Consider the following 26,624-nt stretch of genomic DNA (forward strand, 5'->3'; position numbering starts at 1 on the left):
CAGGTGAGTTCCCTATGGAGCTGACAGCATTCTGACTCAGCTAATCAGTTAACAGGAGACAGGCAGGATACAGAGTACATCACCTTCACAAGATGACTAGTTTTCAATGACTCAGTCCAGGGAAGTTGCAGCCAGTGTACTAGAGACTTACTCTTTAAATGTGTGTTAGTGCATTCTTTTAACCATCTTGATTGCCTCAGGAATCGAGGAGAAGATAGAGTTTTAATTAAATGTTCTTATCAGTAGGAGATCAGTAGACTTTCCAGAGGGGCATCCTTTTATTGGACATACTTTATCTGACCTACGATTAAAATACTCAAGGAACTGACATACTTAAAGTTACAAACATCTAGCTGGTTTGTGGAAGAGCTAATGCTCTAACCCTTTAGGGACTGTGCTCCTGATTCACATGAGGAATCGGGCTACCTTTTGCTCCTGTTGATCTTGGCACAGGAAAGTTTTTATTCTGGAGGCAAGGGAGGAAATTTTAGTGTCAGAAAGTAGCAAGAACTTGGGAAACCAATGGAGATCTAGAAGTTAGTTGCAATGAGAGCACTCAGTGGCCAATATCTGTCATGCCAATTTGCCTGGGATGGCTAAAAACTTTTCTGCCTTCTCCTTTATAGTGAAACTGTGAGGGAAAAGTGATCGTTAGCAATTCTGACAGGTGCAGAGATCCACACATTATATTTCCTTGCATCAGCTCGGGTAAATTTACATCTGTGTGCTTTAGATCCATATAGCTCTAGCTATGATACTTTTATAGCATTTTCTTTTGAGGAGTATCACATCCCTTGTTAATGCAAATAAAGGTGAAGCTACATGTTATACTTAGACCATACTACATGTGTGGATTGTTACTTGGTGTTTAATGTGAACTGTGGCACATTAAGAGTTAATACTGTTAATACACAGCTCTGACTTGCCACTAGAAGGCTGCAAAGAGGGGCATAACTAAGAGCCAGGATACCTGAGCTCCATCATTGTTTGGGTGATCAGGGGGTATGGAGGCTGGAAGCAATGCAACCTGGGATGCTGGAGGATTGCCAATTTAATTTCTGTGGGGAAGACTGAAGTTATCTTGGCCCAGAATTAACCCCTGCCCAAAGTACCCTTTTAACTGTTTGTAATATGACCTAAATGTAGCACGTAACTGCACCCTTGAACTGAACCTCATAGCATTGCCCTCTGATTACAGGGATGACAAAAGCTGATGTGCCCAGATACTACTGTACTTTGTTTCTTTATAAAAGAGGCTATTGTTCTATTGGAGCTGGAAATAAATGTAGGGATGAATTAACACATGATGGATTAAAGTTAAAGATAAGCCTGTACAAGAAAGAAGTGATACCAAGAAGAGCTTGTTGATTCAATCTCCACCCTCTGAGGGCATCAGCCCTATAGCATTTAGCAGCCAAATGAGTAATGAAAGACTTGAAGTATCTCATCAGGCTGCACTTTCCCATGTTGCCCCCTCCAGTTCTTAATCTTAGTCTTTCAGATTCTCATTGCCCAGCTATCTTAAAGATCACATATCCTTCCCAATTTGTTCAGAATGATGAAATGTGGTAGTTCAGAATGAAAATCTTAAAAACAAGACAGAACATTATTGAAAGAAGGCTGTAATATTTGGAATACTGTGTAAAAAGAAAGACTGGAATAAGCCCTAATCAAATCATGTTCAAAGCAAAATGCAAGACTGACCATATTGGTGAGCATGACAAATGATCCCACACTACTTGGTGAATAGAAAGTAAAGTACGGATAATAGAAAAGAAAAAAAGGAAATGAAGAAGAGACAGGGAGGAAAAAAGGAAATGTAAAAAACCCCAAACACTGAATAGTACTGTCAAATAATATGGCAGAGGAAAAAGTCTTACATATAATGGCTTTACAATGCTCAATCCTTATAGCTTAGAGCAGTCTTATCAATGTTTAGTTACAGATCTGAAAGGTCAGAAAGTCCTGCAAAAAGTATTTTAAGAAGCCTAAGGCTACTTATTTACAGCTTTAATTTCCTGATTTCCTTTTGAATTTTTAAGTCACTTTCCTAAGTTTGGTGCTAAGCTGAGATTCCTTCCAAGAGTGCAAGTTCTGTGCAGACAGCTTCATTAAATCATTAAATATTAAATGAACTAAATTAAGTTTGAAAAATTACCTCAGGCTATTTTTCCATCTTGGGTCTCTCAGATCAATCAAAATTACTACATATTGTGAGAGATTCTTATCAACAGGGCACAGGCTGAGTGGTGTCTTGCTCTAGTTCCTGTCTGAATTTATGCCCTTGTTTTTTTTTGTAAGGGAACCCTATAGTTGTTTGTACCAGTGAAGAAATGCCCAACTTGAAGGAGAGTAACCTCTTAAATTGACTTTTTTTAATCAAGCTACAGTAGAAAATTCTTCCTGTGGATTGCTACATCTTGTATGTAGAGTATTTTAATCTCTCAAGTCCCAGTAGGAAGTACTTTAAGATCCTTCATCTTCATTTCTTTTCCTGTCTCTGCTTCTAAAATGTCCCAGCCTTGCTTGTGTGAAGCTGTCATCTCTCTCTCTCCCCAAATGTCATTGTCCATGCTGAGCTGCTACCTGCTGGTTATCAGCAGCTACTCAGACATTTCCCAATGATGACTTTCAGAGGTTAACATAAAGAGGTGGCGGCAAGGGGGGGAAGGGAAGCACAGGTTCTTCTTTGCCAAAATCAGATGGAGATTTCCCCATTGTCTCTCTAGCTTGAGGGAACAACATTCCCATATAACTTCCCTTTTTGCATGGCTGGTGCAGTGCAAATTGTTTCAGAAATGTGTGCATCTTGACACTTACAGCAGAATTCTGTTTCACTTGGGGCATGTAAATGGCATTTCTACAGTCACGTAACTGCACTTTTTGGCACTTACACACAGTTGGCAATTGAGCTCTGAGCATGCAAGCCCACTGAGCCTGCTGAGAAAAGCTGAGACTTGGCCAGCCAAGTTTGTGGCAGCATGTGCTCACTCAAGTATGCACATAAGGCAGGGTACATAGAGTCATAGAATAATAGAAAGTTTAGGATTGGAAGGGACCTCAGGAGGCTCATATTCAGCTTATTGTCCACTGCAACCCACAGGGTTTTTTTCTGCAGGGCTGCTGCCCAGCCAGTCAGCCCTCAGCCTGTACCAGTGCATGGCATTGTTCCATCCTAAGTGCAGGACTTTGCACTTGTCCTTCTTGAACCTCGTGAGATTTCTTTTGGCCCAATCCTCCAGTTTGTCAAGGTCACTCTAAATCCTAACCCTACTCTCCAGCATATCTACTACTCCCCCCAGCTTGGTGTCATCTGCCAACTTGCTGATGGTGCGGACTATGCTAACTTCCAGGTTGTTGATGAAGACATTGAACAAAACTGTCCCCAGGACCAACCCCTGGACACTTCACTTAATACTGGCTTCCATCTAGATGTCAAGCCATTGATTACTACTCTCTGAGCCTGATGCTCTAGCAATGTTTCTATCCACTTTACAGTCCATTCATCCAGCCTATACTTCCTTAGTTTGCCTGGGAGAATGTGGTGGGAAACGGTATTAAAAGCCTTGCTGAAATCAAGGTACACCACACCCACCAGTCTCTCTGCATCTGCAGAGACAATCATCTCATCATAGAAGGCACTCAGGTTGGTCAGGTATGATTTGTCCCTGGTGAATCCATGCTGACTCTTCCTAATCACCTTCTTCTCCTCCAAGTGCTTAGAAATGGGTTTCTTGAGGATCAGTGATTTTTCCAAGTACTGAGTTGAGGCTGACTGGTCTGCAGTTCCCTGGATCCTTCTTCTTCCCTTTCTTAAATATGGGCACTTCCCTTTTCCAGTCATCTGGGATCTCTCCTGATTGCTGTGAGTTTTCAGAGATGATGGCCAGAAGCTCTGCAATCTCATTAGGTGACTCCCTCAGCACCCTCAGGTGCATCCCATCTGGACCCATGGAATTGTACATGTCCAGCTTTTCTAAACAGTCCCTAAACTGTTATTTCACCACTGCCGGCTGCTCACCTCCTCCCCAGCCTGCTTCCTGGTGCAGTAGTCTGGGAACTGACTTTGCCTGTGAAGACTGAGGCAAAGAAGGCATTGAGCACATTAGTCTTTTCTGCCTCCGTCACAAGGATACCTCCCCAATTCAGTAAGGGACAACACTTTCTCTGATCTTTGTCTTACTACAAACATACTTGTAGAAATCTTTCTTGTTACCCTTCAGGTCCCTTGCTAGCTGCAAGTCCAGTTGCACTTTGGCCTTCCTGGCATCATCCCTGGATGCCTGAGCAATGCTCTTAAATTCTTCCCTAGTTTTGTCCAAGTTTCCACTTCTTATACACTTCCTTTTTGTGATTTAGTTTACTGATGAGTTATCTGCTAAGCCAAGCTGGTCTTCTGCCATACTTGCTTGTCTTCCTGCACATTGGGATGGTTTGTTCTTGCACTCTCAGTAAGGCTTCTTTGAAGTACAGCCAGCTCTGCTGGACTCCTCTCCCCCTCAGACTGGCTTCTAAAAGGATCCTTCCCATGAGTTCCCTGAGTGAGTCAGTCTGCTTTTATGAAGTCCAAGGTCCTTACTCTGCTACTCTCCTTCCTTCCTTTCCTCAGGATCCTGAATTCAATCATCTCATGGTCACTGCTGTCCAAACTGCCATCCACTACTACATTCCCCACCAATTCTTCCCTGTTTGTATATCCCAATATTGTATCTAGGGAAAAATCCATTAACTAGTGGGTGTTTAGATGTTGGACAAGGGCCATCACATTTTTTACACAATAAGTTTGGTGAGGAGGACATTTCCACCTGGGAGCAAGACACCCAGAGGGTGTTTGGATTTGCTTCTCCTTCCTAACAGGGTGCTCTAGCTACCAGGCCATACGTTGTTGGCATTATTTAGAATGTGTGAAATTTTGGCAGCCGTTCAATTTTAGAGGTGTTTCGCCTTGTTTTGGTGCCCAAAACACCAAATCCAAAATGAAACGGAAGGCTCCAAAACATCTTTGAAATTAAACAAAACCATCTGAAGCATTCTGGAAATGTTTTGGAGTGCTTCAGAGGCGCCCCCTGGGAATAGTCCAGCACAGCCCCATGGCCGTCCTTTTAAAGAGCTGGGAGGCTGGGGCTGGCCAGGGCAGGCATGAGGTCTTCTCCCATGGCTCCCCCCACTAGGGCAGAGACAGGCACAGCTAGAGGAGCTGCAAGAGAAGTCCCTATGGCTGCCCTGCCTGGCCCCATCCCCCACCTGACCCTAGCTTCCTGGCACTTAGGAAAAAAAAGCCCCGCACTCACTGGCTGCAGCAGCAGTGATCAGGGCCTGTGAGAGTTTGTGGCAGAGCCACCCCATGCAGTGCAGGGCATTCCCCCATCTGGCACCCCTGCAGCAACTGCCCCATGGCTCATGCGCAGTGTGGCTTAGCAGGGCGCTGCATGCTGTTTAGGTGCTGGAGCACCTGAGGCTGAGTGGTGCCAGGGTCTGGGTGACAGGTGGAGCTGCCCCAGCTCCCAGACAGCACGCACACCTGCCCAGAGGCCCTGATCACCACTAGTACAGCTAGTGAGTGAGGGGCTTTATTTCTTTTTTTTTAAGTGCCAGGAGGGGGATGGGGCCAGGCAGGGCAGCCATGGGGGCTTTTTCTGCAGCTCCCCCAGCCTGGGGAGAGGCAGGCACAGCCAGAGGAGCTTTGGGAGAACCTGCAGCTGTTCAGCTGTGTCTGCCTCTCCCTGGCCAATCCAAGTCTCCAAAACAGTGTCGAAACTCTGAAACAAACTCGGCCAAATTGAAACAGAATAGTGATTCGAAACACCGAAACAAATCACTGTCCTCCTAAAAGGCCGAATCCAAAACTGAAACAAAACATAGCTGTTTTGCACAGCCGTACTCTCCATCCTTCCTTTTGAAACTGACACATTGCACCCTGTAGTTACTATTCATTAGCATCCATTTCACTAAGCTACCCACATTCTGGCTTGGTCTTCTTTCTGCATACTTATATCTCCTTCCCTTAGGTGCCTAGGTGACCAGGTTCAAGAGGAGGAGTTAGAAGGATTCTGAATAATGCCTAGTCCATAGCCTGATGGTTAGAATGCTTTGCTGGCAGCCAGGAGACAGAGTTTTAAAAGTCCTCTGGATGAGGGGTTGTGTTTCCAGTTCTCTGGATACACAGTTGCCTAACCAGTAAGTAGCTGGGCTAAAACATGGTAGGGTTCTTCTCCATTTCACTTCAAGAAATTTTGTATGCAAGATGATCCTATTCCTCTGCAGAGTAAAACAAAATCCTAAACTGTGTGTAAGTGACAAAAATGGCTGCTTTGTGTGTGCCATTTAGGCATGTAAAGTGAAACAGGCTTTTTATAGAACTAAGTGCCACACAGCACCTCCTGACACAGACCTGATGCCTATTTCGCAGGTGCAGCAAGGGGATTTCTCAAGATCATGAAAGATGTCTGTTAGTATTGATTTCATATTTTCAGTCTCGTTAGTGTTCCTCTGGTGAAAAAAAATCTGCCTTTCCATTGCCTAAAGTGTCTTATCCTGCCTTCAAGATGTATCTTCAAGAGGAGACTGGATGGTCATCTTGCTGGGGTCACCTGACCCCAGTTGATTTTCCTGCCTAGTGCAGGGGCACTGGACCCAATGATTTTGCAAGGTCCCTTCCAGAATCTATGAATCCACCTCTATTTAGTTGATCTAATAAAAGATATTACATTTACACAACGAACCTTGCCTGCCTATTGTCCTACCTCTATGAACTTCTTATTCATTATAATGTAGCAGACACAATACAAACATTTTTGTTCTCTGCTTATTTGATTTGAAATGTGCTCTTGATTGAAAGTTGTTATATTCATTATGGATAGGTGAACCAGTTCAGTTAAGTATAGCTTAACTCAAACATGGTATTTTTAATGTACTTTTGCTAACATGGTGTCGGCCATCGGTTAGCTTCTTCTGAGACTAGACATATTGAAATGTCACAGGAAAAGTTATTTCCAGAATATAGAAATTGATGGAATTGATGAGATTCGGATGGATAGTGCTTAGAAGAACTTTAGCTCATGGTCTGTGTACATGGGGACACTCAAGAAAGTTAAAGTAGAATCAACCAAAGGTGTGAAGAAGTTAATGTACAGGTGTTAAGGTGTATTAAACACAGTGGGAATACTTTCTTTCAGAAGCAGAGTTTGCCATAGCTTAATCCTCAGAAGTAAGGCCACTACTTCAGAGTGAATGGGTTCCCACTGGGATTTAATGCAATTTAACTTCTGTGCATTAACTTCACAGCTTCAGTTGATTTGTCTTTACTTTCCTTTTTGTCCCTGTGTAGACAAAGCTTTCAGGATACTAGGGCCAGAACATTTATCAGAACCAAATTTGAGCTCTGAACCTTGTTGCATGTTGCCCATCATTAATATTTATATCGGCCAAAAGATAAGGTCCTGGGAGTTCATCACTTTCCTTTGGGATAACTTTGTAGTCTGACAACTTCATTTGCAGCTTCATTAGAATTAGCATGTCAGGCTTTTTATAAATGCTGTTTCATTTGAATAGATAGGTAGTTTATAGAGGGGATTAAATATACTAAAGTATTGTTTTAATAATTTAGCTGAGGCTTCTTTTGTGAAACAGACAGCAGAGAAGATTATAAAAATCCCTTTGTTTTATTATGGGGCTTAGATGTATTGGAGTCTTGTGTTCTCACTCTCATTCCTACCATGCTGCTTTCAAGCAAGCTGCTTGTGGTTTTTTAAAGTAAAATGCAAAACAACATTTAATTTGTAGTCCGTGCACAAAATGCAGTATCATCTCTCTCCACTTTAATAAATGGCGTAGCATTGTGGTACAATTTTATATAATGCTGTTAATTTAAAAAATGCTGCCATCTAGTGGATATTTTGTGTGTAAAATGTAACTAGTTTATGTCTCTTCAGCCATTACACACTCTTTCAGTTTTCTAGGCAAATTGTAATCATTAACATCATATAACTTTTTCATGCAATAGAATAAGACATACTTACGGGAAGAAGTACAACAGGTTTTAAAATTCAGAATATTGTATGTGATCCTACTTCATTTGTTTCAAAACTCTAAAACATATTTCCAGAAGTGCTACATTCCCATAACTACAAAATCAAGGACAGTTTCAAGTGTTTAGTACCTCCAAAAAAGAGCTGAGTATACAAATAATAAAAAACAGTTATCAAGATAATTATTTATTATCTATACATAATCTATGCCTTTTCCACAGATTATGAGCCTTGTAGTATCTAAACTATCTAATGCAGTCCATTAAACCAGAGTGTCCAAATTATATGAGAATGTCCTTAAACAGCAACTAATAAAATAATTCACGGTTTATATATGTGCGTGACCCAGGAAACTTGTCTGCATTGATAAATCAAACAAAGGTGGCTTTAATGGCTGTGCTGTATAGAGGGTAGGTATGCTAGCTATAAGGTTGCTTTTTTGTAGTCATTCTATGTTTTTTATCTTTTGGGGAAATTTATCACAGATCTTTCTTTCCTTTAGGGTTGCCTTGTTGCCTTTGACCTGGCACATGCTGTTGGTAATGTAGAACTTCATTTACATGACTGGGGAGTAGATTTTGCCTGTTGGTGTTCCTACAAGGTAAGCATTGCTCTAGTGTTTGAGAATCATTCAGTTACGGGCAGACAGGTTCAGAATAGGACCCAAACTTTGCTACTTTAGTCCAAATACCCAAACTTGTTGACTTCAGAGCATTCAATAAAGAACCTCTTATTCTAAAGGATTTTGCTGAGATACTGAATGGGTAGTTGTCTAGATGAGCTGTATGAATATGTTGTTGAGAGAATGAGTGGATAGTTGTGGTTGGCTGGATGAGCTACATGAGTATTTTGTTGAGAGATGCTTAAGCTTGACATTTTAGGATTTCCAACTCTTAGACCTGTATTTTTTAAGCATTTGTATAAATACACATAACTCGGACAAAATGCTTTTAAGATGAAACTTCTTCTTCCCTCACTTGTCCTATCTACCTGTCTGCTTTTCCAGATCCTGGCTCTCCTAGATCTTAGATCTTCATCATCATGATTTGACAGAGGTTTTTACAGCCAGGTGCCCTTCCTGACACTAACCTTCCTTTATCCAGATTTGGGATAGGCATTGGATGGGTAGAATTACTTTTAAGATTAAAATGAAGAAACAATTTTTTAAAAAATATTTTGCCCTGGAGAGATAATAGGCAAGGCCAGAGCCTCAACTAAAAGCCTACTGAAATATAAAATTGTTGGTTTTATAGAGTATGGAAGGTAGGGGAGGTGGAAATAATGAGAACAAAGTATACACATGTTAATTTATTCTTCACAGTATTTAAATTCTGGAGCAGGAGGCCTGGCAGGTGCCTATATTCACAGGAAACATTCCCAGACTGTAAAACCAGCGTAAGTATCCCTGCTTGTTCAAGAAACTCCACAGAGGTGCTATAAAATTTAAATAGGAAACACTTTTCTCTTTCTGTTAAAGTCTGTTACTTTGTGGTAATGCTGTTTGACAGGCCAAAGAGAGAACATTGAAGGCTGGATAAAGTTTGAGAGGATTGGGTCTAAGCCCCCAAAAGGACTACAGTTCAGGTTTAATAGCACTCTAACATTACTAAGCTGCTGCTTTTAGCCTCAGATTCTAGAAATCTCCTCATCTTATTGTCTTTGGTAAAGGAAATAAGAGAAGTAGCCTAATCTGGGTAAGACTCTCAAAAACATGCACTGATACCTCTTAATTAAAGGGTTCCTCTCAAGTTTTCATGTGTGTTTGAAATGGAAGAGTCCTTAAGGATGGGTTAGAACTAGAGATGTATATCTGAAGATGTGTTGTCCACAAATTTGGAAGCAATCAGATGCAAGATTGCAGTTTACCCCATCTCTTTTGCATAAACAAAGGTACTTGTCGTATATCAACACATTGTGCTTCAGTGATAGCTAACTTTCTTATTTTCACTCTTGGAAATAAATGGATAAAACAGAGTGTTTAAAAGAACGTACCTAGAACCTGCAGGGTTTTTTTTCTTAAAGGGATAGGAATAGAACTGTGTGCATCTCCACAATTTTGCTTCTCAGAAGTTTATGAGATTTTTTTTTTTTCCATTTTGGTTTTCAGCCCTTGATTTTTATTGTTAATAATGATATTTTTGGTAGAATTTGGAATATTAGTCCAACTTACCACATTTCAAATATTAGAAGGGTGCTAAAGATAGGTTGAATTTACAGGCTCCATTCAGCAATATTTCTTCATGGAAATAATCTCATTGAAATGAATAGGGTTACTTAATTAGAGACTCCAAAGATAAGAACTTTTTCCTGGCATAAGCTCCACATATGCAAATCACAAGGCCTGCTGGGAGCCCCATTGGTGGCAAAGAAGTATTAGGGTTTTATCCTCTCAGTATCTATAATAAAACATAAAATCAAGAAAAAGAATCATATGGACTTTCATGACAATATCTCTTAATTGGGAATTGTTTAACTGTCTTATTGTGACCCAAATTGTATTGTTCTGAGAAAGAGCAAACCCAGGGAGTGAGGTGTTATGGTCACTCCCCTCTTTGCCATTGGTTCACCACAGAACTCCAGTGGGTCAGCTACAGATGATGAGCTCAATTGACAGCAAAGATAAGGAAGGAGTTGAACAGCCTAAGATAATGGCAGAAGGAATTTCTTAGAGAATCTAGGTGTGCTTAATTTGGTAGAGCTAGGTAGGGTGTACCGCAGGGTACTCAAGGAATTGGCTGAAGAAATTTCAGATCCAAGTTCTCTTTGAGAACCTGTAGAGGTAGTGTGAAAACTCAGGTGATTGGAAAAAGGCAAATATAATGGGCATCTTTAAGTAAGGGAAGAAGAAGGAGCCACAGATGTGGTGGTCTGACCTCAATACCTGGAAAGATCATGGAGTAGAAATCTGTTGTGAAGCACCTAGAAAAGAACAAGATGATAAAAAACAGCTGCTATGGATTCACAAAGAGCAAATCATGTCCAACCAACCTGATTTCCTTCTATGATAAGGTGACGGGCTCTGTACATGTGAGGAGGGAGAGCAATAGATATGCTATAACTTTACTTTAGCAAGGGTATATGTTGTAGCCATATTGGTCCAAGAACATAGGCAGATAAGATTCTTTGAGTAAATCTGATATCTCTTATTAAACCAACTAAAAGAGTTGGAAAAATTCTTCTTTGCAAGCTTTCTGACACTGTCTCCCACTAAAAATAAGTTAATTCTTATTAACAAGCTAAGGAAATATGGACTAGCTGAAAATATGGTAAGGTAGTTGGATCATCATGCTCAGCAAGTAGTCATCAAATGGCTTAATGTCTAACTAGGAGGAGATACCATGTGAGGTTCCCCAGGGGTTTCTCCTGGATCCAGTATTGTTTAATACCTTCATTAGTGATTTAGATGGTGGTACTGAGCACATAAATAACAAATTTGTGGATAACACCAAAGTGGTTGGAATTGCAGATTTTCTGGAGGACTGGGCTAGGATCCAGAATGCCCTTGATAGACTGGGAAAACTGTCTTCAGTCAACCAGCTGATAGTCAACAAAGTCCTGCACCTAGGATGGACTAAGAGCATGCATAGATACAGAGTAACCACTGGTTAGTTTGCAGTACTGCAGAGAAAGACCTGGGGGTTACTGATGGATAACTTGAATTGTGCTGTTGTTACAGAAAAGGCCAACAGCATACTGGGACCTCTTAAAAACACTCAGTTTCTCCTGGGAGAGTTGCTGCTCTCCCAGGAGAAACAATGAGTGTGCACATATTCGGGCTTTTTCTGCCAAAATAAAAATGGCTGCTCCAGGAGAAAAATAACCTGGGAAAAGCTAGGGTTAAATCATTCTTGGGAGAGTTTATCCTGTGAGAGTAAATGCCCATACAACTCACCCTTTCAGGGAAGTCCTCCAGTATTCCACTCTTGCTCCTCCACTCTTTCTTGGATACTACTTTGTCCCAGGGAGACGACTAGAAAACAAGGCTTATCTGCAGAACCGGAGGAGAAACGCACGCCGCCGCCAAAAGGTTCCACGCAGCGTGTCAGCCGCATGTTTATGCAGGTGCATCCAATCAGTGACGTCAGGGAAGGACGCCAGCCGGGAAAGTTAAAAGAGGCAGCTGCAGTGGCGGAAGCGGCAGACAGCCCCAGGATCGGGCAATTGGGAGCTCCTCCAGCAGAGGGGCAGAGAGCTCCAGAGGAGCAGCTGCCAGCTCCTCAAAGAGAAAAAGCGGTGGCGGCAGCTGATGACATGGCTCCGAGGGAACAGAGGCTAACAGCATGGCTGGAGATGGCGCCGGACCAAAGACGAGCAGGGAGCATGGCCACGGAGGGACTGACAGGGCATGAACCCGAAGACAGCTGGACCCACAGGTGGAGTGCCAGGGTGGTGGTGTAGAGACACAGTGACCCCAAGGGGGAAGAAGACCTGGGAGGGCTCGGAGAGAGAGTGATCAGGGCAGAATTACTGCCGGACCACCAGGCTAGGAAATTGGAGGGGTCCAAGGGAGACTAGGGGCCAGGGGCTGCACAGAAGGACTGGAGAGGTCCAGATAGGATCCTCAGCTAGCAAAAGGGCCGGGTAGCGAGGCTTTAAGTTTGGTCACAGTATTTTGTTTGGTCTTATATCGGATGCCCTAGCTAGGATAGCTGAGGGAGTGTTTCATACAAATAGGCCCTAGGGGCTGTGAGTGGTCCAAGCCTGTGCTGCCACCCTATACTGGGTCAAACAGGGAAAAGGAAAGTGGGAATAACACCCCACCACCAAGGAATCAGGCACACAGAAGAAGAACGCACTTGAGGGGGCATGCGGCCGGGGTGCAGGGGTGGCGGAGCCCCGAGATGTGACCGCCGAGGAACCTGGGCCACGAAGCGCGCTGCAACCCGGCCTTGACACTGAAAAACATCAAGTCGTGGTGGGTGAGAACAAGGTCGGGGCCCCAAGCGAAAGATCACTTCTCCGATACCGCAGTGGTCCCAAGAGGATAGTGACATCTGCCTACAGGACTAGAACTACCTGAGAAAGGGGGATTGCAACCCGGCGGTCACATACTTCAATTAAGCCGGGAACAGAACACATCCCTTTTACAATCCCAGATTTTGCTTCAGGGAGACACAGTCTGACTCTTAGCAGTACAGGTTAGCTAACTGCCAGCCCTGTGCACTGCTGCCATCTCTCTCCAGGCAGACTGAGAGAACCTAAAGAGCATGCTGATATGTGTGCATAAAAGCCCGCTGGCTGTGCAGTGTTAGCACTGCACAGGGACTCAGCATTTGAACGTTTGTTCAGGCATCTGCAGGTAAGTTTTTCTACCAGAATAAACCCACGAAAATTCTTCTATGTTATTTGGATGTATGTAGCCAGCCAGGAGTGTATCAACAGGAGTATAACCTGTAAAGTGTCAAGGGAAGTGATTATTAACAAGCTATTATTGACTAGTGTCTAGTTTTAGGTTCCACACAGAAGGATGTAGACATATTGGAATGAGTCCACAGGAGAGCAACAATCATTAGAGACCTTGGAAGCATGACTTATAAGGAAAGGCTCAAAGAGCTAGAGTTATTTAATGTGAAAGGAGGATTTGGTAACAGTCTTCATATACCTGAAGGGTAGTTATACAGAGGATGAAGATGGACTTTTATCTATGGCCACAGGGGACAAGACTATAAACAATGGCCTCAAGCTGCAGCAAGGAAGTTTAAATTGAAGATTAGGAAGAACTGTTTGACTATGAGGGTAGCCAACATTGCAGGTTAGACAGACACTTGGCTGGGATGGTTTAGTCCTGCATGATCCTGCTTTGCACAGAGGGCTAGGCTAGATGACCTTGCCAGGTCCTACTTTCTTATGATCTTAGGAAATTTTTTTACTAATATTAAATTTTCAGTTTCACTATTTGAGAATTTCAATAAAATCTGAAAAGCTTAGGAATTCTAGTCAGGGGCCTTGTGCTAGGTGTAACAAAACGCAGATATAGTCTATATCTCACTACTTAGTTGAAGTGCAACTTCAGACAAAAGTCAGTTAAATTAATTTTATGCGAAACAGGTAACTGAGAAATTTGTAAATGATGATAATTTTAAACCCCATTAACACATACCCATGCAGATCCAAAATACTTCTCCTTGGAGGCTGCTTTCAGTTATATATGCAATACAACCAAAAAGGGAATGCTTATAATTTTAAAAGTAAGTGGGTTGCAACCATGCCTAAAAGACACTTTAATGTAAAGGGAATACTTTTTCAATTTTCTTTTAAAATTAGATTTTTTTTAAAAACATCATATAAGTCTCTGGTTAGTGAACAAAATCAAAGGCAGTTTCTACTCTGTGTCTAATAGCTCTTTAATAGTGGCATGTTTTCATTAAAATTATATCCACATTTAAAGCCAAGAAGCATTACATGAAGATCTGTGTTCTCAAAGACTTTATAATCCATGAAAAGCTGTGCTATGAGGTTGGCTGCATAAGAAGAAATACCTATTTAAAAATGTTTTATATCTACTGTCATACATATTAAGAACAGTAGGATTAAGATTTTTAATGCATCAACAAATGTAAACACTTCTTTCCAGCTGTAATGCTTGGAGATATCGCTGGTACATACTTTTATTTTATCTGGAACAAGGCAAACTAAATCAAGTTTCAGAGAGAAATGATATTACAGTAACCAATTGCATTGCATTATGTGCAACTCCTAGACTGTCTAGACTCCTAATAGATAACACAATAATGCTGATTGAGAAGATTTCCAAGAGCTAATCGCCTACAACCAAGAACTCATTATTGGACTTACATTTGTGAACTAACTTGATCCTCCCAAATTTGGTTTGTTTGAGGAAAAACATCAATATGCTGCTCCTAAGTTCTTCCATCAAAGTAGCTTCCTCCCCATTTCTGTTTCCATCTTTTCTTTCCTTTTTTAAAATCCTTACTACAATTGTTTATAATTGCCTGTAGCTTCCTCTCTCAGTTCTTTGTCCTTTGTTCTCTTCCCTTACTCAGTAGAGTAACTCATCTGTTCCACAGGGTATTCTTTCTCTCTATGGTTTCCAAATAACCTTTCAGGGTGGCAATAGACAAACAAACAAGCTCCCTGGTCCCTGACTCATCTCTGCATCTTTCCATCTTTCTAGGCCTGTTAACCTTTTAATATCCTTCATGGTACAGTCTTGTTTTACTATTTGGCTAAGTACAAACAGTCAAAAAGCCTGAGGCAGAATCAGGCCAACCTTCTCAGGTTTCTCTAAGCTGCTAAGATTGAATTAAGAGGAAATGTTTGCCCTTTGGGAGGTGTGGGGGAAGGCAGACAAATGCCAGCACTGGCCAAGCCAGAAGGTGAGGGGCACTCATGTATGCCTCTTGAGGGAAGCTGAGCCCAATTGAGTAGGGCCATCCCTGATTGTCTGTCAGGCACATGCCCCCAATACCCCTGCTGTCACTCCAGACCCTACCCCTGCATCAGCCTTAGGCTTCCAGGGCTGGTTACCATCTAGTTCCCAGAGGTAGGCAGGCACGGAGGGATAGAGCCCTGCCCCCAGATGCATAGCACAGAGGGGTCCCCTGCAGTGGGGGCTCCTCCCCCTGCACCAAGCTTTCCCCCCAAAAAGCCTAGCTGGGTGATCAACCTCATGCCACATGTGTCCCCTCAGTCATGGAGGAGTGGCTGGGGGGGGAAGCAGAGCCCCTTGCCAAGCCCCCCCCCCAGCTGGGGTCTGCACCATGAAGGTGGTCCCCCAAGGTGTGGGCTTTTCTCTCCACTTCTGGGCTTTCCCCCCAACAGCTTGGCTTCATGTTCACCCTATCCCCACCCCTGTACCATGCCCAATCATGGGGGGTGGGGGGAAGCTGGGCTACATGGGGGAAAAGTTGCTGCTGTTGGGGGCCCCCCACACTATACAGATCCAAGCTGGGGGGTTGGGGCAGTGGACAGAGCTCTGTTCCCACCCTCACCAGTCCCCTATGTCTCCCACCAGTTGAGCTGGGGAGCACAGGCTTTGCTACCTTAGCTCTCTGACAGGCTGGGGGCAGGGCTGGCCCAGCTTGGCCAGAGCAGAGGAGCACTGGTGGAGGCTAGCTCACCCACCCTTTAGTGTGGGATAGCAGGAGCTGCAAAGCATCCTGGGATGCTGGAGGACTGCAACCTAGCTTGAGTTGGGAGGCGATCTGGAACAGAAGTTCAATAGACTGGTCCAACCTAAACTGATTCAATCTGATGCTACATCCGTTCATGTCTATCTTAAGACAGATTCTGCCATTTTGAAATCAGTCTATGTGCACTGAAGTTGTTTAACAGGTTTAGACCAGTTTTCATACACTTATACTGGTGTATGTATAATTTCTGTCCCTAGCCTTTGTGTTTCAGAGCATTCTTAGGGTCCTTTTCCAGTCAGATGCAAGCAGTGCATTCTGGGACTCTTGTCATCAACCCTGCTGGAGCTTACAAAAATATTCAAACAGGGCATGTGCCAGTTTGGTGTGGGTGGGGTGGAAAAGGGTTGGCTCTCATGCTGTGTGTCTGGGGAAATTTTCGGGAGCAAGAGAGAGGGAGTTTGTGGCAAACCATAAAATGTTTGTGGAGACCATAAAATGGGTGAGTGGGTGAAAACCAAAAGGATAAGGATTGGTATTGTTCCTCATTTTTGTAACCTTAGTGAAAACATCTAGCTGATTTTGTACTAAAGGTTAATTTAGAACCTGTTCGGTGTTACCAGTTTCCTCATACATAATTATTAAGTCGTATATTAAGTACATTTTAAAAACATGTTTTTCTGCATGACCCAGCTTGTCAGCCTGGAGCCTGATTAAGAATATAATCCTGAACCTTAACTTTCTTGTGTGGGACTGTTATACAGTATAATTATAGCTATTTTATATTTACAGGGAGTTGGAGATCACTAAATCAATTTGTTTTTGGTTAATATGGTCCAGTTAGATTGTATTTAACAGTCTCCCATGTCACCCAGGCTTTTCACGTCTCTAAATAAGGCAGTGAGATAAAAGAGAATTTGTCTATGTCAGAGTGTTCAGTTTTATAGCTGATTTAAATGCAGAGCAGTTTTCTAGTGCTGTACAATCAAATAGAGTAGAATTTAACTGCTGTTGAAGTTGCAGATTTTATGTTGTATCCAGAGTCTTCAATCGTCATCTGAATCAAGGATGACACCCAGTGGCCAGACCACTTCATTCAACTATAGAAGACTAGCATCTTTTCATTTCTTTGTCTTTCAGCTAGCACTTAAGTGGATAATTAAATTCCAATCCAGTTGATCTCCCTTTGTCATTTAAATGACTTGAAAGATTGTTTTTAACCGGTGGCCAATATTGTGCAAGCCACTTTACCTACCCATATAGACTTCTTAATTTGTCTCATCTGTCATATTTTCATCTAGTTATTGGCTAGCCAATTATTTTTACATCATAATATTTTATTGCATTGTAATATAATATGTACATTCTGGCCATCATTCTGAGATGTAGACCCAGGATGTATTCCAAGGGCCTTCTTGCCTGCAGCTAGGGAGAGACAGATCATAAAAATGACTTAAGCCCCCATATTGGAAATTTAGGCACCTAAGCTCCAAAGTGTCTAACCTCTCCTTGCTGACACCTACTCACAGAGGTTCTTCTCCACAGGTAACTCAGTTTTACTTTAGAGTAAACCAAAAGTTCTGCTTTTGGCCATGGTACTGAGTAGCTTAATCACACCTAAGTATAATTGGGGTCCAAAAGCTAAGTATTCCTCTACCTATTTTACCAGAGAAGCTCAATCCATTTTCAGAACATGTCTAGTGGATGGGGCTTCACTCAAAATGCCATGGTAGCAGCTGCATTCTTTTAAAATAGAATTAGGCAGGAGTTGCTTAGAGCGCTCACCCGGGAAATAGGATATGCTATCTTAATTCTGTCTTCTGCCTGAAGGGATTCAGGCCTCCAAAAGCATATCTTCCACTTACATGAAATAGTCACTGGATAAAAAGCAGAAGTTCTGGCAGTAGGGACAAAAACAGAGGTCTCCCCATTCCAGCTCAGAGACCTTATCACTACGTACAGAGTCAGGTTAACTCTCGTTCCCTCTTCGTTGCACTGGGGAACAGCATCTGCACGAGGGCTGGAGAATGCCTCATATTGCAGCCAGTAATTAGGACACTCTCCTGGGAGGGGAGACATGTGATTTTAATCCTGTCAGAGGAAGGAGTTGAACTTGGGTCTGCCACATCCTGAATAAGTGCTTTAACTATTAGGATATTAGATAAGAAGGAATAGCTTTCCCCTTACTTCCTTTCCCCATATCCTTTGGCAATATTTAAAAGGAAAGGCATGATTTCCCTTTAGGAAAGAAAGTTTATATGCACTGATTTTCAAGAGAAAGTGCTGGGATGTGGATCCCAATAGGATGGAGATGTTTCCCTAAGGAAAATATGTATGCCCTAGAGCAGCCAGCTTCTAGTAGCTCCCTGTGTGATGTGTTTTGGATCCATTCTTTCATGCCTGATTCTCCAGTGCATTGAGAGCATCGACACCTCACACAGGTACCTAGAAGTTAGGTATTACTAGGCTCAGCACTGCAATACCTCAGCCCATTTTAGATCTATCACCAACTTCCCTAAGTCTGTACTGTGAACCTTCTGTGTAAATAGATAAAGTTATTCAGGGAGATTTTTCAAAGACACAAACTATAACTGCCCTGTTTCCACTAAAAATCACTACAGCTACCCTTTATGCTTTGGAAAAAAATCATCCTCTAAATGTCTCTCTCAGTTTCTCTATAAAAATTAGGATAATAAAATTTACCAAACACGCTTCTTATAAGGAAACATTATTTCACGTAAAGTATCTGAGATGGAAGGGACTACAGAAGTTAAGTAGTCATATTCTAGTATCTACAGTTATAATTAAGCAGTGGTTTTAACCCTACTGTCAACTGTCATAACCTAATTTAAAAAAAATCCCAACTGGGTCCTGAGATAGGAAAAACTGTTCTTAGCTGAATCCTTATAATAAAAAGTAAAGTGCAATTTAAAAAGATGAAAGGGAAATAAATGTATGTAAAGCAGCCAGGAGAATAATAGATAAGCCTTGGCAGAGGATTAAAGGAAAATGTACACAGTTTAGTGTTTAAAACGAAGGGATTTATCAAGTCTTAACTTTAGCACAGACTAGCAGCAGGTAGAGTTTAAAAATAAAAGGTTGTCTGATGTGGTGTTGAGATGCTGTAGGCATAAGATGCAGTTGATGTCCAAAAACCATGTCAATTTTTATTATAGAAAAAAGTACCAAAGAAAAAACAAAAAAAGCATAACTCTTTCATACTTAGCAAGCTCTAGCTGTGAAATGCTTAGGTATCTTCAAACAAGTGCTTCATAGGCAAAGGTTCGTTCCCTAGGATCACCTTTCTTTTTGACTGCATAGCTTCTATGACAACTCCACAGCACACGTTTACTCTGTTATAAAAACCGTAATCCAACATCCTTTTCCGGTATGTGAGACTATTAATTTGATAACAGTCAGGCAGCTACCATCAAAGCTTCCTGTTTTGTTGTTGTTCCCCACCCCCGCAAAGATACTGGGTACCTGCAAATGTAATGATAGACATTAGTAGCTGCAGTTGCTCAATACCTCTGAAAACCAAGCCAGTAAGGTGTCAGTTTTGCACCTGATCATTGCACTTTCTTTTCCTTTAATTGGTAGGTGCCCCTGTCTCCTTTTCTGTTTCCTCTAGGGTGGTGATTCTCAATCTAGTTGATGCAAGATCCTTTTAAGGGTCCAGTGGAGTGCTGATCAATATTAGAGCTGTTAGGTATGAAAACACCAACATATTCACAATAGGGCTGTCCAACTTGTGGCCTTGCAGCTGTATGTGGCCCTGGAGATGGGAGTTGATTTGTGGCATCTGGGCTCTCTCCCAGCTACTGTTCCCTGCCACTGTATGGCATCACATCACTCTGTATGTACCAGCAACCAGGGTTTCTAGGTTTCCCCTCCCTCCTCGGGCTTCCACTTCCTGCCCGCATCCCAGTAGGTATAGTGCAGTTCAGTACTCCTGTGCAACACAGTGTAGCAAGGGAGCCCATGTCTGGGGAGTTATGGGTGAGGCTGGGGCACCTGCACAGGGTATGACCCAGGGAGCTTCTGTCAGCGTAGCCCACGGGGCATGCAGCCACCAGGATGTGCAGCCTTTGGATGCTTAGAAGTTGGCTCTGATTCACAAGATATATCCAGAGATTTCAAATAGGAATCTGTAGTGTCAAAAACATTCTGTCCTGCTGTGGTCTTTCTAAGGTCCTTTGCAACAGAAGCATTGCTCTATTATTTTTCTGTAGCAAAGAAATGAGTAAAAGGAAAGAGCTGGAATTTTTTGAAGGGTGCTTTGAGTCTAAAATGGTTGAGAACCTCTACCCTAATATGGTTTTTATTGCTGCTGCTACTATACTAAATGTTACATTGTAACTATTTGGGATTGGAGCCCTCAGTTCTGAGACAAATGTGGCTGAAGTTGCTGTGAAGAATATTAGTTTTTGGAATAAAGTTTTAATTCAGGAGGAGAGCAAACTGGCTTGGAAACATGAAGTTTGCTTCATCTATGTGATGGGGCTGGGGGAAAGACTCTTGATGCTGTTGGTGCTTAGGGGAACAGGACACACAGATGGCCAGATTTTCATTGACCTTCCCTCCCTTTGAAATAAACTGGGTCTGCAGATCTCTGCTTTTTTGCCAAGGCAGAGATATGAAACATCCTTGTATGCAACTTCCAGGAAGTTATACTCTGAGAAGCAAGGTTAAAAGTTAGTGATCACTGTAAAAATATACAGGCTGCTGTTTGTATAAAGATTTGTCCATTGGTACCGGTGAACTTACACTACCGAATAACAGAGTGGTGAGCTGTTTGTGAAGTTCAACGTATATCTCCTGAGTGCATAAACTATCCTAAAGTAAGGTAGAAACTAAACTGTTTCCCTGCCAAGGAGATGAAAGCAATTTAGCTCCTTAAGCTAATATAAAAAGTAAAAGATAAAATCTCCCCTGGGAAGAGACTAGGAATAAAGGCATTGGCTAATTAGATTTAATTGCATTGTCTTGGGACAAGTGATTTATTAAGCCAATCCAGATCCATGATAGGCCTACAGGGGTGTGTTCTTGGATTCACCAAGTGAATGGCAAATATACAGAAGCATTTTTTAACTTTTGGAGGGTTTTGTATGGTGGGAAAGAAAGTAGCAGGTTAAAGAATACTTGCTTAATCTGTTCCCATTTTAATTTTTTTTTCAGTCTTGTTTTATTCTGCTCTGATGCCTACAACAGTTTTCTTGTTCTTCTCTGCCCAAGCACTCTGTCCTATTTCGATACTTACCTTAAAGGGAATATCTTTTTGCAAGTTTTTACTTTTTTTCTTCTTATTTATAATTCCATCATCCTTTTGGCCCTAAAAATGTCTCTCTGTGATTTGTCATCTTTGTCTCATCTTATTTGGTTGTTATGCTCTTTGGGCCAAAGATTGTCTTTCTTTTTGTAAAGAGCTATGTACATTTGCAGCAATATATACTTACAAATTTGTTGTTGTAGCTATTAAATGTATTTCTCCCCGTTAGAGTTTTGTGAAAATGATTTGTTTGTGTTTGTGCAGTTGAGATTCATATGTTGGTTAGTTTCCTGATTACATTTGCATTTTCTTTAAATACCAATCTGCAAACTGTTTGATATTTTTAAAAGCACAGTCCTGGATGAGTTGGAATCAGAAAGTCCTGATCAGAAAGTCCTGATTCCCCTTTGTTATGAACTGTCTTGGATATTGCTTTTAATCTACATACAAATATTATCTTGTAAGCAGATATTACCTTCCCTTTTATAAGTGAAGGAACAGGAAATCACAGAAAAAGTCAGTATCAGGATCAGAATAGGTACTCAGGTCTTAGCTTTCTCTCCTAAATCAACAGGATCCATTAAAGAAAACATCTAGGTTCTCCAACCCATTAGACTTCTAAGATGACAATAATATTTATTACTTAGCTATGTGTAGCTGGAGATATTTGGGGTACAGTATTTTTTTATAATTTATGTATGATTTTAAAAAGTAAAACATTATCCAAGAAACCTGTTCTTTTACATATTAAACACCCCTGTTGTAAAGGGGGTTGGGAAAAGGCGGTTCAGGACTTTTTTGTATGTTTTTTTGGTGGGGGTTTGGCTTGTTTTTACCTGGCGGAAGCTCATTTATCTGTTTCACAGGAATGGTTCAATCTTGACTAAATTTCAGGAAAATGGAGTTTCTAGCCATTTTACCCTTTCTAGCTCCTTAGCAGTTCACTTAGCAGATTGATGTGGCCCCAAGACCTTAAAAGCCCTAAACTGAGCTGGCCCCTGAACTACAAGGCTTCATCCACATCTTACTGGGCACCTGGGGATGTTCCATCACAGGATCCCACTTCCCTTCAGCCTACGAAGTGGGAAGGCAAACAGTCAGGAGCCCAGGGATACTGGCTCTTGGTCTTCCAGAGCTTCCAGGATCGATGGCATGGAGAGGCAAACCTCCACAAAGGAGGGGCTCCATTTCCTTTCATGGAGCATTTCAAAAAGTTTGGTTTCATTGCAGATCAGAATTTCTAAATACCCTTGCTATTAAACAGGATTACTTTACTTTTTCCCACTCAGCTCTAATCCTGACTGACTTGCCAGATCATACGCAAAGCTGACTTCAGTGCATTCAACAGATGCAGAGAGGTAGGGACAGAGGTGGAGCAGTGCTGTCTGTCCCTGCCATAAGGCAAGCTGTCTTAGAGGCCTTCTAATTCCTCTCAAGTGCACCTCTGAGGTGACAGGTCTCGCATTCACTTCACAGCCATCCCATTTGTTGTAATGCTTCTTATCTAGACCACTGGTTATTTTTCCACATATTCTTTTAGCAGCCCTTCCTGATCTGATCCCTAACAAATAATTATAGTAAACACAGAGACATACAACCTCATCAGAACAACAATGCATCTATTTCTCAAATACAGGTTGATAAGTAACAATATAGATCAGCAGCTGGCAACAATCATGCTTTCATGCCACATGTGAGCCCAGACTCCCCTTGCACCAGCAAGATGAAATGGTGCCGACAATTCGCTGATTATGAACGCCTCAGCTTAAGGGCACAAGAACCCCAGGATGCGGCTGCTGCAACCCAATTCCAGGGGCCCTGGGTTCCAGGGACACTGCAGCCTGATGCCAGGCTTCCCATGCATTGGAGCTATGAAACCATGTCTGCCACCCAGCTGGGCAGCACATGGGATTTATACAGCTACCTGGTGCATGGGGAGCCCAGCGCTGGACTGCAGCAGACAGGGTTTTGGTAGGTCCTGGGGCACAGGTTGCCACACATTTAATTTAAGACATGATATAAATGAATGACAAAGTTATTCCACATTATATATGTGAATAACTTTGTCGCTCATTCACTCGGTTATCACGCCTTAAATTGACTTGCACATGTGGCTGGGTTACTATTTAAGGCGCAATTAACCTAGGGCACAGACAGTAGTACTGCTCCCTGCTGTAACTCATAATACTTTGCAGGAAACGTTCTGAGTTACAAAGATCTCCTGGACCAAACAGAAGTTCACTGTTGTTTTTGGTATGTGGGGGGGGGGGCAGGAATCTAGCTTCTGGCTTGGAGTCTGCAGCCAGTTTCCCCTAGCAATGCCCCCTCCTTCTTCCCAGTCTGTAGCAGTTTCCACAATAGGGTGAGGGAAAGGGAGCAGAGGGAGATCATTGTAGGGGTTCTCCAGCCAGCACTGGAGATGAGGGGGTGGGGGAGGGAATTGAAGTCCAGACCAAACTCCAGACCAAACTCCCTCCTTCCCTTTCCCCCACTTCCATTCTGAAATGAGCTCAGAGTCTGGGAGGCCACACAGACGCAAATTACAGAAAACAGTGTTTTGAAATGTCTTAATCTGAACCCTCAAACAATAAGCATTCAAATATTTGCAGGATTGGGCCCTTTTAAAATACTTCGCAGCTGTGCAGTTCTGTTTCGTCGTGGCTGTAGAGTGCTTTCAGGGGCAAGATCAGGCAAAAATTGGCACTTTTGTCTGCACCCTATTGATTACATCTCAAACGTAACGTGTCAGGAGCCTCTGTTTCCACTGGAAGGGAAGGCACATCAGCTACCAACCTTGGTTACTGAATCAGGCTTCAGGGAGTGTATGCATCAGCTAATCCATCCTACTCCCCTCCCCTGTTCCACTCAGATTCAGGTATCTGTTTACAAAAGTTTAAAGGTGTCCTGGATCACCTCTGCTTCTTGTTGCAGAAATAGGGAATACATCTCCTCCTCCTTCCCCTTCTTCCCATTCCATTTGAATTTCCAATGTTATTCTTACCATCTTCATATAGCTAGCTGTTGGGTCTGATCTAATCCAATATGTTGTTGCTTAGAAAGAAGGATTTTTTTGAGTTTCAAGGTTAGTAGCATTTCAGTATCCCCACATACGCTCTCCTGAACCTTTCTGCATCAGGTAATGACAAATATCCATGCTGCAGTCAGTGCAAGTAGTTTCAGACTTGGAACATTCACCTGGATATTACACACTCAGCATTCAGGGTAGTTTCACTATACAATGTTTACTGTAGTGCTGGGTGGACCCAGTGTCCCACTGCTCCCAAAATGTTTTTGTTGTTACTGTATTTACTCAAATATAAGATGACACCCCCCCCCAATAATTAGGTTGTATATATAGAAAAGTTATAAATTTGTTATAATTTTTCAAGTAGAGAATCTAAGTATTAGGGGGTTGTCTGGAACCCTGCCCCCACACTCCAGCAGGAAATACAGTGGCTGGGGGAAGTGTCAGGTGGCCCCCTTGCTCTCTGCTCCATCTACTTCTTCCCTCTACAGTGTTTCTGCCCCCCTGCCACCTGGCCCAGCAGGGGAAGGAGTTTTCATATGCTCCATGCCAGGAAGAGACCCCAGCCTGAGCTGGAGCTGAGCTGTGCCTGAGAGTAAGTGGGGGGGAAGTCAGAAGGCAGGGAAGCAGAAGCTGCAAAGGAAAGTGGTAGGGGAGGGAGTAGTAGGCTGCTCTGGTCTGCCTCTGGCCCCAACCCAGGCTCAAGGCCAGAGTCAGAGCCACAGCAGCCTCCTGCTGCCCCCTCTGCTTCATTTACAAATATGAGACAAGGAGCTTTTCCACCCATGCCAATTGTAGGGAAAAAAAATCTTGTCTTATATTTCAGTAAATATGGTAATTTTCACTGCTGAGAATCAGCTTCATCTGTACCCATGAGAGTATAACATATGCACAGTCACTTAGGATGCAAACTCAGCACAATGCCAGCATTGTGTGTACCCCAGAGGAGCTGGGTGTATAACTACTTTCCCTTCAAAACGCAATCAACTCCATAAGACCTTGAAATACAGATTATTCTTCTAGCTGTGCCTACACTAAATTAACTCTCTGTGGTTCAATGCCTAATCCTGAGACTTGGACCATCACCCCACCTGTGCTCACTCTTCTTTACAAGCGTAATACATAAGATCCATAGGGCACCCTATGAAGGACAGTTAGGGGTAGCTAATTTTCATTTCTGAGAACCCAACTCATAGCATTATTCTAAATAAACAAGCGTCTTGGGTAGCAACCCTCCAATCTGCCAGATTTGAGAAGTTTTTCCCTATCTGGATGGCCACAATATGTCACTGTGCTTTTGAATTCCCTGAATTCTTTTCCTGTACCAGTTCAGATTTGACAACCAGGCATTCTTCAATCTTCTGTGTCCCTAGTGTTTGAGATTATCTTTTCTTCACTGGATTTCAACCCCAGCAAAATGGATAGAGTAGTTGTGCAGCAGGTACTTCATTTGAATCACATACTTTGCAAGGTGGTTGGATAGACCTCTGGATGTCCCTTCTCCGTAAACCAGAGCACAATATTAAGCTTCTATGCCTCTTGCAGAGTTGGTATTTGGTGGTTTCTTTTTGCTTTTACTTGAGCAGCTTCTTGGCTTCCAGCTCATGCTTCCAGTATTTGTCTTGCTGCTTTTCTTTCATCTGCAACTTGCCTCTAGCTTTTGATTGGGAGAATCCAATCAGAACAGGATATAATTGCTTCACTGGCTTCTGCGTAAGTTCATAGAATCATAGAAGTAGGGTCGGAAGGGACCTTGTAAATCTTCAAGTCTGACCCCCCGCCTGGGCAGGAGAAAAAACTGAGCTCAAATGACTCCAGCCAGGTAGGCATCAAGCCTCCTCTTAAAGACCCCCAGGGTAGGAGCCAGCACCACTTCCCTTGGAAGTGAAGTAGTTCTTACTTAGTAGTCTAATCTAAAGCTACTCTCCAACAATTTATGGTCGTTATTCCTTGTTATGCCAGGGGGCGCTGGGGAAACAAGTCCTCTCCCAAACCCTTCTGGTCCCCCCTAGTGAGTTTATAGATGGTCACCAGGTCCCCCCTCAACCTTCTCTTGTGAAGGCTGAACAGGTTCAGGTCCCTCAGTCTCTCAATGTAGGGTCTGCCATGTTGTCCCTGGATCATGTGGGTGGCCCTCCTCTGGACCCTCTCAATGTTGTCCACATCCCTCCTGAAGTGGGGCGCACAGAACTGAACGCAGTACTCCAGGTGTG

The 26,624-nt window shown here is 42.6% G+C and overlaps 1 protein-coding gene across 3 annotated transcripts in view; it reads left to right on the forward strand.

Moving 5' to 3' along the window:
• The window catches only part of KYNU (kynureninase), a 112,466-nt gene that overhangs the window by 62,855 nt on the left and 22,987 nt on the right, over nucleotides 1–26,624 (forward strand). For all 3 annotated transcript variants that reach the window (XM_019554204.1, XM_019554203.1, XM_019554202.1), the window contains 2 exons: nucleotides 8,530–8,628; nucleotides 9,349–9,422. In XM_019554204.1, the coding sequence (XP_019409749.1) occupies nucleotides 8,530–8,628; nucleotides 9,349–9,422 (173 nt within the window). The remainder of the gene's footprint in view (nucleotides 1–8,529; nucleotides 8,629–9,348; nucleotides 9,423–26,624) is intronic.

Source organism: Crocodylus porosus, unplaced genomic scaffold (genome assembly GCF_001723895.1).
Source record: "Crocodylus porosus isolate Cpor-Errol unplaced genomic scaffold, CroPor_comp1, whole genome shotgun sequence".
NCBI classification, from domain to species: domain Eukaryota; kingdom Metazoa; phylum Chordata; order Crocodylia; family Crocodylidae; genus Crocodylus; species Crocodylus porosus.